The 15,805-nt window shown below is 33.2% G+C and overlaps 2 protein-coding genes across 2 annotated transcripts; one reads left to right on the forward strand and one right to left on the reverse strand.

Annotated features, from left to right (window-relative positions):
* On the forward strand, positions 1-8,895 carry LOC11417023 (dynamin-related protein 1C). Its single transcript, XM_003630917.4, has 15 exons — positions 1-480; positions 1,238-1,342; positions 1,975-2,076; positions 2,825-2,875; positions 2,988-3,049; positions 4,357-4,447; positions 4,580-4,644; positions 4,770-4,964; positions 5,096-5,215; positions 5,311-5,381; positions 5,517-5,742; positions 6,379-6,429; positions 6,792-7,041; positions 7,757-7,896; positions 8,528-8,895. The coding sequence occupies exons 1-15, from the start codon at positions 285-287 to the stop codon at positions 8,651-8,653; spliced, it is 1,851 nt and encodes a 616-aa protein (XP_003630965.1). The 5' UTR covers positions 1-284; the 3' UTR covers positions 8,654-8,895.
* Positions 8,896-9,844: 949 nt separating this feature from the next.
* Positions 9,845-12,855, reverse strand: LOC11417024 (adagio protein 3). Its single transcript, XM_003630919.4, has 2 exons — positions 12,479-12,855; positions 9,845-11,800 (listed from the first exon to the last, which is right to left on the reverse strand). Exons 1-2 carry the CDS (start codon positions 12,772-12,774, stop codon positions 10,189-10,191), a joined length of 1,908 nt encoding a protein of 635 aa, XP_003630967.1. The 5' UTR covers positions 12,775-12,855; the 3' UTR covers positions 9,845-10,188.
* Between the last annotated feature and the right edge of the window lie 2,950 nt (positions 12,856-15,805).

Below are 15,805 nucleotides of genomic sequence, written 5' to 3' on the forward strand. Positions count from 1 at the left end.
AGTACAAGTGAACGCGTAAAATGACGATACGCCCCCATTACGACATAAAATAAAGAAGAAGCAACCGTTTGATATACGAGACGAGTGTTGTGTTGGTCTTATATTCCATTTTTGTATTTGCTGTTAATGTTGGTTTTCCTTTCATAGACAGACACATTTCATTTTATTTTGCATCTCAAAACAAAAACTCTTCCGATCTAAAACCTTTGTTCATTCCCTCCTAAACCCAAATCAAATCAAATCATAGATCTGATCTGTGATATTTATTTGAATTCAAATTCAAAATGGCGACGATGACGAGCTTGATCGGTCTTATCAACAAGATCCAACGAGCTTGTACCGTTTTAGGAGATCATGGTGGCGAGGGTTTATCTCTTTGGGAAGCTCTTCCTTCCGTCGCTGTCGTCGGAGGACAGAGTTCAGGAAAATCCTCTGTCTTGGAAAGTGTTGTTGGAAGAGACTTTCTTCCTCGTGGATCTGGTATTCATTTTATTATTACATTTTATATTTAGATCTCATCACTTCAACTGTGATAATCACATTGAAGTAAGTATTAGTCGTATACGATGTGATTGGTTTCTCAGATTAGTTGTAGACTTAGGTCCTCTGTGGATTGACTTATTTTTGACTTATTTGAACTTAGTTGACATGTTCATAACTCTCCAACATAGCTTATATGTATATTATTTGACTTTGTTTTATCTTTTGTTATAGAATTAGGGTATACTTATTACATATACACACTTATATGATTAAGTGTTTGTGCTATAACCTCTCAATCAAGATGTTAATTTTTTAAGCTACAAGTTCTTATTTAAAATGTTTATTCAAACCTGGCAATAGTTCTAGATCTATGTATCATATTCGATAAATGAATCTATAATATGCTGAGTAGCAGTTGGTGTTTATTGAATGTAAGAGTTTAATAAGCCTTTTAGTTTACTGTAAGTAGCTGCTCTTAGATTTAGAGGTCAATGAGTTGGATCCAAATTTGGTTTATGATAGAACACTATGGCATCATTTGATCCATGTAGCCGACCCCACTTAGTGGGATAAGGCTTGGTTGTTGTTGTAGCTGCTCTTAGACGGGCATTTTTTTTTTGTTTTCCCTTTCTTTTTTTTCTATTTCCACTCCGTGAAGGGATGTTGTGCATTGTATTGATTGGAGTGGAAGATTCTATTTTTTTTGTACTTCCAAATGAATGGCTTTTTGATGTTGTCTTTCATTATTTACAAGGTATTGTTACGCGGAGGCCGCTGGTACTGCAACTTCATAAGACCGAAAATGGCCAGGAATATGCTGAGTTTCTTCACTTGCCAAGAAAGAGATTCACCGACTTCGGTAACTGAAATTTCTAACCCAAAATTATGTATAACGAAGTTTCTTATTTTGTTTCAAAATGATATGCCATAATGAGTAGCTAAGCTAGCATCGTGTAAAGCCTTATGTAATTGTTTCATTTTTATGGTAATGCGCCATTATTAATTGATATTATTAAGACTTAATGGATAATTTATCTTCTCACAGGTAGTGGCAGATTTAACCACTTGTGGCAAAAATTTACTAGTTACCATTAAGTCATAGGAAAGTTTATTTAGTTTATAGCGAACTTAAGTTTCAAACTGGCAATCATTTATAAGACTTACTTTATGTCTTTAAAGTAAATAGAGGGGTAACCTTGGCGCAACTGGTAAAGTTGCTGTCATGTGACTAGAAGGTCACGGGTTCAAGTCTTGGAAACAACCTCTTGTGTAAAAAACAGGGTAAGGCTGCGTACAATACACCAAATGGTGGGACCCCTTCCTGGACCCTGCGTATGCGGGAGCTTTAGTGCACCGGGTTGACCTTTTATGTCTTTAAAGTAAATGCTAGGATTGTGTCCATTGATCAGTGTGGCTTACAACTAAGAGATTTCAGTAATTCTCTATTTCCCAACTAATTGGTTCTATTCTGCTCCTTTAATGCCCATGCAGCTGCTGTGAGGAAGGAAATAGCAGATGAAACAGATCGAATAACTGGGAAGTCAAAGCAAATTTCAAACATTCCTATTCAACTCAGCATTTATTCTCCAAATGGTATGTAGCTGCATTGTTCATGTATATTATTTTGGATTAAGCTTGAAAGCAATTTGATTGGGGCCTTTTAGAATTGTGTAAAATTGCCTTTTATGTCCTTGTTATCGTTGAGAAGCAACACATACTCTTTTCTAGACAATTGGGGTAAATTTCATGTAGATCGAACTATTTCATGTGGATTCCACTCACTATTCTGAAGTTAAAAGTGAGCTTAACTTTACACTAATGTTTGTTGAATTCTAAACTTTTACGTTCTCTCATCCTTCTACTGGTGAATGTTTTGCAAATTAAATTATGATTTGTTTTATTGGGTAATTATTTCAACCAGGCTCTGTGGCCAAAATTGATGATTTTGTCCTGTTTAGGTTGCTGATATAGATTCTGTATTAATGCTTCGCAGTCTCAATGATTGGTCTCTGGTGCTAAAAAAAAATTCACAGGGATAGTAATTATGATTATCATTGCCAACAGAAATTGCTTTAAAGTGATAGCTTTCGTATTGTGTCCTTCAGATAGGGGCTTAGCATTTTTTTGTCTGACTGTTTTCATACCATATTGCACTTTCTGCTTATTTAAATCATAAAGAATTTGCTGTGGTTGAAGAACATTAGGTTTCTCTTTGAATCTGCGCTCTCCTTGTTGGGAAATGGGAATATGAAAACATATGTTTTTTTTTTTCATTAATAATGCCCTCTTTCCGCGACTCTCCTTGCTGATATATGATTATTTTTTGGGGTTTTATCTGCAGTTGTAAACTTAACCCTCATAGATCTTCCTGGGCTGACAAAGGTTGCAGTAGGTAAGACTGAACATATTTCCCAAAACACGGAAATTTCTTTAAAATTGAATGGTATTCTGAGAAGGCTTGTCAAAATCTCTGACTTACACTGAAATTTCGGCTACTTTTACAGAGGGGCAACAAGAGAGTATTGTTCAAGATATTGAACAAATGGTCCGTTCGTATGTTGAGAAGGTAATTATATTCTTGATATGAAGAAAAGAATGCTGTTGTCATATACTCTTAACTATACTGAAGTTATTTAAATTTTTTATCAAGCAAGCTTGGTATAAAGAACTTAACTATACCGAAGTTATTTAAATTTTTTATCAAGCAAGCTTGGTAATACCTAAGTTATTTTATTTTGTTATCAAGCAAGCTTGGTATAAAGAACCTTACTATTCCGAAGTTATTTAAAAAAAGATTGAATCTATACACTGTAAACTGCTTTCACATAAGGCACCACTTTCAGGAAATCTATCATTTTTATCCTGTAATCTTATACCAGAAGTTTATGTTATTTGTTTCTTCTCATTTAACGGATAAAGTGAGGAGGATCTGTTCTCCATGAAAATATTTTCCTTTAATATTTTTCCTCTATCTTTATGAGAACATTCTTCTTTTTGGATTAGTTGTGTCATCACAATTTGCTCTGTCACCCATAAGTTCACTGTCAACCTGATATGCATTTGTCTGCCTGACTGTAAACCATACCAGGAATCAACTTCAAAAGAATGGATTATGTAGTTGAAGAATTAATAAATTACTCAAATCTCCAGTTCTTGGAAATTGGAATTGATTTTAAGTTTGCATCGTTTTTATACAACAAAGGGGTCAAGAATATTAGAAATATGACAAAGATGAGAATATTAGCAATATGACAAAATTGATTTTAAGGTTGTACGGAACTGAATGTTGGAAAGCATAAAGCCAATAAGAAAGTAAACTTAGTTAACAAAGATGAAAATGTTATGATGGACGAGTAGTAGCGCACAAGGCAATGCAGGATGGGAAATACAATTATTAGAGACAAAATTAGGGTAACCTCCTATGTAAAAAGGATGGTTAAATCTAGTCTTGGATGGTGTGGTGGACATGATTAGAGAAGGCTTGTAAAAGCACTAAGGAGGGTTAACCAGATGGAGTGGGGTCCAATGATTAGGAGTAGAGAGAGACTTAGATGCAAATGGTCTAACTCAGAATCTAATCTAATATATGACAAGATTTATAAGACATTGATTGATCCATGTAACCGACCTTGCAAGTGGGAAAGTACCTCATTGTTGTTGTAAAGAAGGATCAAGAGACCCAGAGATAAACAAATGATATTAGACTATACCATAACAGTCAAAACGAGCGTGGGCTATATCACCCTTAACCAGTAACGATAGAAACACAATAATGTGTTATTGTAATTCATGTGTCATTTTAAGCATACTGAACTGTCTTTCTAATACATTTTTACCAAATTCAGTGTCTAATTGAGTTTTTTCGTTGTGAAGCCGAACTGCATTATCTTAGCCATCTCTCCTGCCAATCAAGATATTGCCACTTCAGATGCCATAAAAATTGCAAAAGAAGTCGATCCTTCAGGTATGACTGTCTACACCGCAAGCCTGTAAGGAATTTCAGGGATATACTTAGCTCTCATTTCAATAGTTTTCTTCCACGTTTCTTTTTGAGCCGTCATTCACGTAGAGAAAACACCTCTTATTATTATTTCAGGTGAAAGAACATTTGGAGTGGTTACAAAACTTGATCTTATGGATAAAGGAACTAATGCAGTTGATGTATGATATCTCTAACAACTGCATGCTTATCTTTTGTTTTGGTGTTCAATAACTTAGTTGATTTCTATGTAATTGTGTGTGAAATTGAGTGCTAAATGTTGGATGTTCTTTATGCGAAAATGAAGGTTCTTGAAGGGCGGCAATACAGGCTGCAGCATCCATGGGTTGGAATTGTGAACCGTTCACAAGCTGATATTAATAAAAATGTCGACATGATTGTTGCTCGAAGGAAGGAACGTGAATATTTTGAGACAAGTCCAGAATATGGACATTTGGCGCATAAAATGGGCTCAGAATATCTTGCTAGGCTTCTATCTCAGGTATTCTCATTTAGTGTTTTTGTTTTATTAAAGTCATTTTCTGTAACATTTTTACTGTCATTAAACTCATTATGGATTTCTAATTCAGCCAACGGGAAGTGATTTTCTTTCCTTTCTTTCTTTGGTTTCAGCATTTGGAGCAAGTTATCAGGCAGAAGATACCTAGTATCATTGCCTTAATAAACAAGACAATTGATGAGCTTAATGCAGAGTTAGACCGCATTGGCAGGCCGATTGCAGTGGATTCCGGGGTCAGAAATGAGATCTATGATGAAACTATTTTTCTTAGATTTGAAATTATCTAATTTCTGCTTGTACTGTTTAATAAATTGTGCTACTTTTGCAGGCCCAACTATACACCATTTTAGAAATGTGTCGTGCATTTGATAAAGTATTTAAAGAGCACCTGGATGGAGGGTAAGTGTGGTTATTAAGTTATAGTAGCTTGTAGTATGCTATTGTTTTCCTTTTTATAGAATGATATGCAATCAATAGGGTTAACTTTCTTGGAGAGTTTAATTTATATGATTAAGTGACCAACTTCTATTTCAGACGTCCTGGTGGGGACCGTATATATGGAGTTTTTGATCACCAATTACCGGCTGCTTTAAAAAAACTTCCCTTTGATCGCCATCTTTCCTTAAAAAATGTCCAAAAAGTTGTCACTGAAGCTGATGGGTATCAACCTCATCTGATTGCTCCAGAGCAGGGTTATAGAAGACTCATTGAAGGGTCCATCAGCTATTTCAAAGGCCCAGCAGAAGCCTCTGTGGATGCTGTAATCTTCCTGACTTTACTTTCTTTTTGATAGAACTTCATGACTTTACTATATGTTACATTCTGTCATTATTCCTTGGTCTCATGTAGTGGAATTGCCAGATTTGAATTTGAAATAGTTAATTATTTAACAATCCTTCACACCCACTTGCTTTCTTTATTTTCAAAAGAATGCTTTTTTATCTTTTCAACTGGTTCATCTTTTCAGCCTTTGTCATGATCAGATGGAGTTAGTTTAAAATAAGATGCAAATATAATTATTTATGATCATACAATTCCATCTGTTAAACATGCCTTTATATTTTCCTCGTTTTTTCCGTCATTGTTAAAACCCAATTTCCTTGCTCCAGAAGTCCTGCTGCTCGATTTTTTGTTTATGATATGTCATTTCCTGAAGTTGGAATCCTGTAGGCTTGTAACTTTGAAAGTAGATTTCTTCCTATCCTACCTTATGGCACTTTGTAGGAGAAGTTACTTCCCATGGTGGTTGCTATCTATTATATCCTGATGACTGTTTACCTTGTGTTTTTCCTTCTCTAGTTTTTCTTTATGCAACAAACGATTGTTCTTGCTGTTCTTTATATAAGTGAGATTATGCTTTCCACATATAAGTTACATGCTATCTTTTATTCTTCAGGTCCATTTTGTTTTGAAGGAACTTGTACGTAAGTCAATTGCAGAAACAGAGGTAAGGAACATAAGTTGATTTATAACTCTTTTTCAACAAGTTTTGACTTTCAAATATAGACGTGCATGTTGGATGAGGCTGTTTTTATTCAACATTTAATTCATCCGCGCCAGCATAGGTTATCAATGTTCCTTTTATGCTGAAAAAAAATAATGAATGTTCAAGAGCTAACAATGCTAGATATTCATATCTCAGCACTAAATAACTGATGTTAGATGCCTTTCAGGTCTATAAATAATATCTCCGAACATTTACTTTAGGATTTAATGAGAATTACTGATTCTTTTGGGGAGGGATGGAGGAGGGTAATGCACCAGAACCAGAAATTGAATCTTACATGTGTGATACTTCTTGGTGTGCAGGAGTTAAGAAGATTTCCAACGCTTTCAAATGACATTGCAACCGCTGCAAATGAAGCACTGGATAAATTCCGAGACGAAAGCAAGAAGACAGTTACGCGGCTGGTTGATATGGAGTCTAGCTATCTAACAGCAGAATTCTTTAGGAAGATTCATCTTGAACCAGAAAAGAACCCAAATGGACCACCAAATTCAAACCGGAATGCTCCCCCCAACAATGATAATTTTACTGACAATCACCTCCGCAAGATTGGTACGTAGTTTTCTACTGGTCTTCTCTATAAATTGCATTCTTTAAGTGTATTACTATTACAGGACTTGTTTGGTTGGAATGGATCTATAGTTTATGAATCTTAATTTTACATGGCTCGTCACATGAAATTTTTGTATCTCTCTCTTGATGACATGAATATCAATAAATATTATTATGTTATGGCCATTTTAATGCTCATGTAAAGAACACATCTTTTATATGAATGTACAATCTATGAAGCTCCTGCTGAGGTGGAGTTCAAGAAAGAGTGAGACCCATAACAAAACTATTGTCGGCGGCACTCTGACCTTACATATGCAAGAGGTTTAATCATGACTTAAACCCGTCATATAGTTCTCGGGATCAACAGAAAAAGACATTTTTTAAACAAATACAATATTTTTCACAAGCTAAATAAAGAAATAGAAACTTCTCCATAAAGCCACTATGATAAAAGAAAAATGTATTTGAAGTTGTAAACAAACACGTTTTTTTCTTTTTCTTCCATGTCTTGTGTAAGTTCTTTTTCTTAAAAAATGAAGAGCAAGATGCATTAAAAATTTTCGCTTCCACTTGTTTTTCTAAGGGTGGGTTTAAGTTTAAATGTCAAGTGTCTACTAATTTTGATTTTGAATTTTCATTCAATACTGTTTAAGCAGATCTTTGAAGTTAGACGTTTAACCGTGTTAAAAATACATTACGTTCCTTGTTTCAGGATCAAATGTAAGTGCTTATATCAATATGGTCTGTGATACACTCAAGAATACTATACCAAAAGCCGTAGTCCATTGTCAAGTTAGAGAAGCCAAGAGATCATTGCTAAACTACTTTTATGTTCAAGTTGGAAAGAAGGAGGTATGATTTTGGTCAAATTTTTGCGTATCTAAGAATCTCTCATTCCTTTAAGATGTTATCTTTATGGTATAGATAAGTTACAATTGTGTTGGGCATGTGCGTTACTTGTAATTTTAGCCATATCACCATTACAACGCTTCATGTTTCAGGGAAAATGAAAACCTAATGAACTTGTTTGCGATATTATATTTGTTACGCATATCTTGGAGCAATTGTAACATATGCTTGATGTGGCGAATCTATATATTAAGCTTTTGAATATATTTACAAAGATATGGAAATGACCTTAAGTAGAAAATTATTGTACCCACATGGAGATATGTGTATTTATACTATTAAACCGTGTATAGTAACCATATTAGTTTATTGTAGCTTCTAGGTTACCTAGTTGAGCATATGTTAACTCGTGTAAGCAAATTCACAAAAATTTTCTGGAAAAGATACTAAAAAGCTGGCTACTTTCCTAAAATTGTTATAATCAAGATAGTCAGGCACAACATTAGGGATTTCCTTGCTTGTTGTAGCAGAATGTATTTATTTTTACCATAGTTGATGTAGAATAGATAAATACACGTATTGGAACATTTTGTGTGGTAAGATTATAACTGAAAACTGGTTGTATGAAACGCAGAAGGAGAAATTGGGTGCCATGTTGGATGAAGACCCATCCCTGATGGAAAAGAGAAATCAAATAGCTAAGAGGCTTGAATTGTACAAGCAAGCGAGAGACGATATTGACTCTGTGGCTTGGAAATAGGGAAGATCCCACATTTTACAACAGATACTGTGAGGAAGATTTGCTATAGATTTTGTTGTCTTATTATTTTTGTAATCAAACTCAAACAGAAAAGTCTAAGGTTACAAGCAATTGATTTGCACTTGCATATATTCTTTTGGCCCAGTGTATAAAGCCACTGAGTTCTATGATGTGATTTTATATACTAACGAGTTGTCGTTTGCGTATTTTTCAACAATTATTATTATTATTATTATTATTAAGTTGATTCTTTCAGAAGAGCTAACCATTTTAACTCAATATTTTATTATCTGCTATATGAGAATAAGCTTGAAGTAAAAGCTTCAAAGTTTGTCGTGAAAACCTAATAGTTGTCCAATATTTCTTCATAAAACCTAATGTAATATTAAAAAAAATAATGTAATAAACGCTACAAATATTACATTAGTCTACTTTATCATAAAAAATTACATTACTCTTAAAATTGAACTTGGATTCCTTTAAATAGAGTCTCACGGTTGATGCTTGTGGATGAAAAAATGTTGAGGGAATATTTTACTAAAGATGATGGTCTTCACGTTAATAAAATGTATAAAATATGTCTATAATATAAACACTTAGTATTTAATTAAACAGTTCATTTTCCTCAAAAATGGATAGTTCACTTGACTACTTCCAGTCTACAATTTTTTTTCGACAATATTCATAACAACTTCCAGCACTTTCAACACTTCCATTTCCCCCTTAATCTTTTGATACATTAATTTCTAATCTTAAAAAGTGTGACATTTAAACGACGTTCATGTTTTTTATTGATGCGACCAAATATTGCTCCATTAAAAAAATCAAATTCAGGTTCTCTGGGACAATTCTTTTAGATAAAATTTATTAACAATCCGAGTAATATCACTTGTTAAACAACCCTTTTAATGAGATAGATAGAGTATTTTCTTGATTTTTTATTTGTCTCTATCTGTCCTTTTCTTCAAGCTTAACCTTTGTTTTTCGTTGTTAATGCATTTAAGAGTGTATTCAAGTTAGATTACTTTTTTCTTCAAAAAGAAAAAGTTAAATTACTTTCAATAATGTAAAGTGTAAACAGTTTTACATTGTCACTGATTCTAGGATTATTCGTGTAAAAAGTCTATATATTATGAATTTTTTTTAAATCAATAAAAGAATTTTCATAAGAAATAATTGTAAAAGGAGAGATGATACAATATAACTGATATAGAGAGAGGTTTCCTAGAGCCACATACAAACATAAACCGTGGTAAATATACTCATAATACAAATGGCATATAACAGACATACAATATAGTTTATAAACAAAACCAAACTACTAAGTAAACCGAAAGTAAACTTTTCTTTTGTAACCAAAAACTTGTCTTGAGAGAAGAGATATGGTTTGATTTCAGACTAGATCCTCTTCTCTGCAGCCAATTCAGCCAAATCTCGACCGTTTGATCCGAGTTGCAGCTTAATCCAACAACTGAGATTCGGATAGACTGTCTGTAGAGGATCCGGTTCAGTTGATTTTCATAAGCGATCACTCATCACATGTCAGAGTCTTGTCGACTTGCCAAGCATAACTCATGCAACTCATTTAGTACCCATTCCTCCCCGGTATGTCCACCCAACACCAAAACCCTAGTCCCTCCAACCACACAAGTGCTATGACCCCAAGCAAATTTAGGTGGTTCCCCCGGAACATTGAGGATCCTCCACGTCGGTTTCTCTTCGGCAGGGTCCAATAGAAATAGTTGAGACGGTGAATGAAGACCTGCAATGGAACCTCCAAATATAATAACCCTCCCACAAGGCATGCTTACGGCAACATGATCTAGTCTAGGAGGAGGTACAACAGCATTTTGATTTGATAAACCTGTGAATGCACTACATTCTAGTTGCCTCCATTGTGGTTGTTCAGCTTCTAAATCTATTGTATAAGCCTCACCTGATCTTAACCTTAAGTGTCCGCTCTTTGCAAGTCCACCAAACATGAGAATCTTTGTCCTACCATAAACTGAGAGTGAGTGCCCTAACCTAGAAGGAGGAGTCCATGAAGTTGGAATTTCTCTCCATGTAGGATTATCTATTGTGAGGTCAAGTAAATATGTGTCACTAAGAAGTACTCCAGCATCTGTGCAGCCGCCCGAGACAACCAATTTAGAGCCTTCAATTGTGCATGAGCTGTGCCAAGATCTCGGAAGAGGCGGTGCTTCACCGAAAACTTCCTTCCATGTTGGCTGTTGAGCATCCAAATCAAGCACAAACACATCATTGAGCAATCCTTGCCTACCACATCCACCAAAAACAACTAGCCAAGAACTGTTTAAGCAAGAGAGTGTGTGGCCCCATCGGCCGGGCGGGGATGATATCACACTAACCCTTTGCCATTCTGGATTCTTAGCATCAAGATTTAGAACAAAAGTATCATCCATAGGCTGCATATCCACTCCTTCACCTCCAAATAATACAAGCCTATTTCCTGCAGCACAAGCACTGAAATTGCAGCGTGAAGGCTCAACCCCGCCTCCAACTGTAACTTTTTTCCAGCAAACAGCCTCAAGAGTAGTAAGCTCCCGAGTCAGACGACCCCAACCTAACTTCTTGGTCATCAGTTCCAATGTACCTGTCACTTCTTTGCCCCATGCATTTTGACAAACCATCTTCCTAACGTGCTCGTTCTTTGTTAATTGACGGATCCTCCTGCAAACAGAACCGATCGATGCAACATCCCTCGGTGTCAAGCGTGACAATATGTTGTGCGCCAAGACTTCATCAGAAAGCTGAAGAATGCCACACATCTCTTCGCGCTTCTGCGGAGTGTACAATAATTTCCCACTTTTGGGAGAATATTTAGCATTTTTATCAAAATCTTGAATGCAAGTCTCTCTGAAAACTGGATAAGAAACGCGGTTCAAGTCTATGTTTGCCTCGGAAAAGATTTGGATACCTATTATGTGTGTCACGACTCCATCATCATCATGAATTGGCGTAAGCCTAAGTCTGTTGACTAAGGGAGTACCATCCTTTCTGAAATTCAAAAGTTCACCTTGGAACTCAATACCTTCTTCAAGACATCTTCTAATCTCAGACACAACGACTGGATCCACCAAAGGATGCCGTCTCTGAGCTCTAGGATCCCTATATTGTAAGAACCGGCTGGAAACAAAAGAAATTCTAAAGCAATTAGAGGTATATTTTGTCAAAAGTGAACCAAATCAAAATATCTAAAAGAAATATCTTGTAAAAAAGGAATGAAAATATCAAATATAACCAAAAAGGACAATTCCCTATCATTGATTCTATGAGTCACATCTTTGATCAATACATTCAGAACAAAATCTTTTTCACAAGTAGTTAATTCACAAGCACAATCAATTGATGGAACCTTAATTATTATGGAAAGTACTAAGCACATCACAATGTTTACCAAGTAACCATGTTGTCAAAAAGTTAAATTAAGAGAATGGAAAATAAACTTCAAATTGTGAAATCACAAAAATAAAATTTGATAAATAGAAATTTATAAAAATAAAATTTATTTATTATCCAATAAGAAGGAAGCTAGGGGAATCAAAATTAGAAAGAATGGATTCCATAAAAATGGGGTTTGCAAAATGAAACAAAATTGGCACTATAAAATCTCAACATAGTATAGATCTGAAAGGAATGGAATCATTTTCACCGTTTGATAAAAGGGTTTATTTTTAGTTTAAGGAAAGTGGATCATAATTAAATGAAGTAAATTTATAAAATTTACATAAAATCCCAACCTTAAATCAACAAAAAAGATAAACCCCAACAAAATTATGATGCAAGAAATGAAAAAAATCTTACCAGTTACGACCAAGGGCTTCATGAGCACGATACCCAGTTGAGATTTCAAAGACTTTGTTGACATAAATGATTGGAAAATCTGATTCAAGTGCATCTGATACAACAAAAGATGTTGGTGTTGTTGGGTAGAAGAAAAGTTCTGGTTTTAATGGAAGCTCACTTTCTTCTTCATCAACTACTTGATTTTCTTCTTGTTCATTCTTCATCATGTTCATGCATTTCAATCTCTTCCCAACCTTTTGATTTTGATTATGAACCTCTTCTTCATCTTCTTTTTTATCTCTTGCCATAGCCATGTTTCTCTCTCTCTCTCTCTATCTATCTATTGTCAGAACGAAACAAACTTGTTCTGTTTTTTCTGACAAACACAAAGCTAGGAGTATGTAATAAGAAAGAATGTTTGAGTTTTATGGACGGAAATAACCTTCTAAAAAGAATAAACTACTGAAGGGTTTGTGTTTGTGGAGGTAGTGGCATTTTTGTAGTTTTAAAGAAAGTGAGGGGTGAATTGGAATAAGAAAAGAGTCAACATGGTGTAACACATGGTAAGCAGCAGAGATATTTTTGATATGATAGGAAAATATCTGTGACTGAATTCTTTCTCACCACGTCATAGGAATGGAATGGAAAGGTAAGGTAAGATATTTTTATTTTTATTTTTTTGAGACCAAGACAAGATATTTTTGTGTGACTTAGCGGGAAATTCACATGTCTTTTTTAGTTTTTAGTTACAAGGGGTGTCGTGGTTTCATCACTTCCATTTGATTTCTTCCTTCGATGGTCACGTTTTTTTTTGGTAAAATATCATATCATATCAAAATATAATGTGTGTATAGTCATATCAAAATATGATAAGTATCAAACCACCATGCTTCAAATCCATCTAAGTGAGAGTTTTAGGCCTCAAAATTTTCGGTTAATTTTTTTTTTAAAATAAATCAATTTAATTATAAATATATAATATGACATACTAATGATCAATATTATCTAGTTTAGTTGATCAAATTTTAAGGTTTTAAATCCTTTTGGACCAACATTCAAATCTTAAATTCAACAAAATTTGATTTATTATGCTTTTACATATTATCATAAAAAATAATCAAGTTCTCAACTATGAGTGATAAAAATTCAAAAGAAAATTAATTTTATTTCGTTGACACTTTTGATGAATATGATTTAGTTATTATAATTATAAATGATAAAAAATAATAGTTTTCTTCAAAAAAAAAAACAATTCATTTAACTATTAATTTAAAGAGTGAGTATATCAATACACTCAAATATATTGAATGTACCATAAAATTTGCCTATTTATAAGCATGTGATTAGGTTCCCTATAGTCTGTAGATATGATGATCATGGATTTTATATAGTATAGGTAGGTATTTGAACCTCTCATTTTATATGTGATTGATCATGGATGATCGACAAACCATCTATTAGTTTCTACATTTATCATGATGGTAAATGTAAGAGAGTTCCTCTCAAAAGGAGATTTTAGAGGAGATCATGTACATGTACCGATAAAAATTTAGTTGATCATTTGACAAAAGTTTTAGCAAGATAGAAAGTCGAGATGGTAACTCAACTTAAACGATTAGAGATCTTAAGAATTAGATTTAATGGTTAAAAACAAAGTGTGAACCAATATTAAACGATCCTGCTATTATAAACTAAAAGATACATGATTCTCGACACGACGAGAGGATGATGAGTATAAACTTTTAATGAGATTTATACTCTATGTGGAGTACGTAACTATACGAATATTCTTGATAGGCTTGCATCTATAAATATGGAAGTGGGATAAATGCATGAGCTTTTTAAGAATACACTCTAAAAAAATGTTATGTTTGTTTAGGATTTTTAAAAGGTTAGATTAGGTTAAATGAAATATTAACTTTTTATACTAGAAACTTCCTATTAAATCTATTTTATTTTCATCATTACTGATTTGTATGCTTTCGTGACGTTTGATTCCTAATTTCTTTCAATGTGTTTTAGGTTTAATCGCTAAGAATTGTTTTCTTACAATCCCTAATTTCTTATATTTGTTCACCTTTTTTATACGACATTGATATTAGTTGATATAACTTGTGTTCAGAATCATTACAGTTAAGCAAATTTTATATATGGTCTGTAATCCACACAACTGAATATTGGAGCTAAAGGGATGTTTGATTTTATTTTAACTGGATCCCTGCTTTGCACGATAGAGTTATATGTAAAATGTTATATTGTTAAAAATTGTGGTGAATAAAATTATTGTCATGAGTTCAATTTGAAAAAAATGTTTAGTAAGTTATTTGTGTAGAAATTCATTATTAAAAATAATAACAATCACATAAATGATTTGAAATCCTTCAACAACATATCTGAAATAAATTTCATGTAAGTCTTTGTTTGATCTACACATATTAGGTTATACATTTTATAAGGTTGTTCGCTTTTTAAAATTCTACAAATTTGCAAAGAAACAAATAAGCAATATATATAAATACATAATCAGACCATTAACTCTTTAAAGAAAACATACATATCTATAATTATTCAAAAACTTATAACAATTCTTTTACAAGTAACAAATACCTCGACATAGAAATTTAATTTTGAACTTTTATTGAAAAACTTTTTATAATATTATAAACAAATATTCAAAATGTTGTTCTAAAACTTAAGAGTTTAAGAATAATTAAATAAATTTGGTTTCAGCATTATATGAGTTTTTTAAAATGTTAAAAGCTCAATATTTAATAGTTTAAGAATAATTAAATAAATTTGGTTTCAACAGTATATGAGTTTTTTAAATGACAAAAGCTCAATTTAAAAGTAACAAATACACCAACACTGAAATTAAATTTTGAACTTTTGCTGAGAAATTTTTATAATATTATAAACAAATATTTAAAAAATTGTTCAAAAACTTAGAGTTTAAAAATAATTAAATAAATTTGGTTTCAGCAGTATTATAAATGCATGTATTTTTTTTTTTTTTTTTATAAAGATTACAAAATTATTAAAATTAAGAAACCACTGCAACTTTGTTTTTGAAGAAGATAAACTAGTCCATCCAAATTGACATCAAAGAGAATCGAACCTGAGACCTCAAAGAGGAGCCACTGCAAAATTATTAAAATTAAGGATTCATGATGATCTATCGTTCGGCCGTGAGGTAAGCATGACATGATCATTGTTCCAGCAAGAATCAAACTCAGATTTTGACGAACCCTTCATGCTTTGGAGGAACTCATTAACCACTTGAGTTAAGGACAAAATTGTTTGGTTAATCTCATATTATATTTAAACAAAATTTATATATTGATTTTA

This window comes from Medicago truncatula, chromosome 8, assembly GCF_003473485.1.
Source record: "Medicago truncatula cultivar Jemalong A17 chromosome 8, MtrunA17r5.0-ANR, whole genome shotgun sequence".
In the NCBI taxonomy this organism is placed as follows: Eukaryota; Viridiplantae; Streptophyta; class Magnoliopsida; order Fabales; family Fabaceae; genus Medicago; species Medicago truncatula.

What these genes read in the sequence shown, in the direction of transcription:
- LOC11417024 (XM_003630919.4), bottom strand. Translation starts at nt 12,774, where the DNA reads ATGGCTATGGCAAGAGATAAAAAAGAAGATGAAGAAGAGGTTCATAAT. An exon ending in GAAGCCCTTGGTCGTAACTG is followed by an intron (nt 11,801 to 12,478) that starts GTAAGATTTTTT and finishes TTTTGTTTCCAG; the next exon opens with CCGGTTCTTACAATATAGGG.
- LOC11417023 (XM_003630917.4), top strand. Translation starts at nt 285, where the DNA reads ATGGCGACGATGACGAGCTTGATCGGTCTTATCAACAAGATCCAACGA. An exon ending in CAGAAGCCTCTGTGGATGCT is followed by an intron (nt 5,743 to 6,378) that starts GTAATCTTCCTG and finishes TTTATTCTTCAG; the next exon opens with GTCCATTTTGTTTTGAAGGA. An exon ending in TTCAAGTTGGAAAGAAGGAG is followed by an intron (nt 7,897 to 8,527) that starts GTATGATTTTGG and finishes TATGAAACGCAG; the next exon opens with AAGGAGAAATTGGGTGCCAT.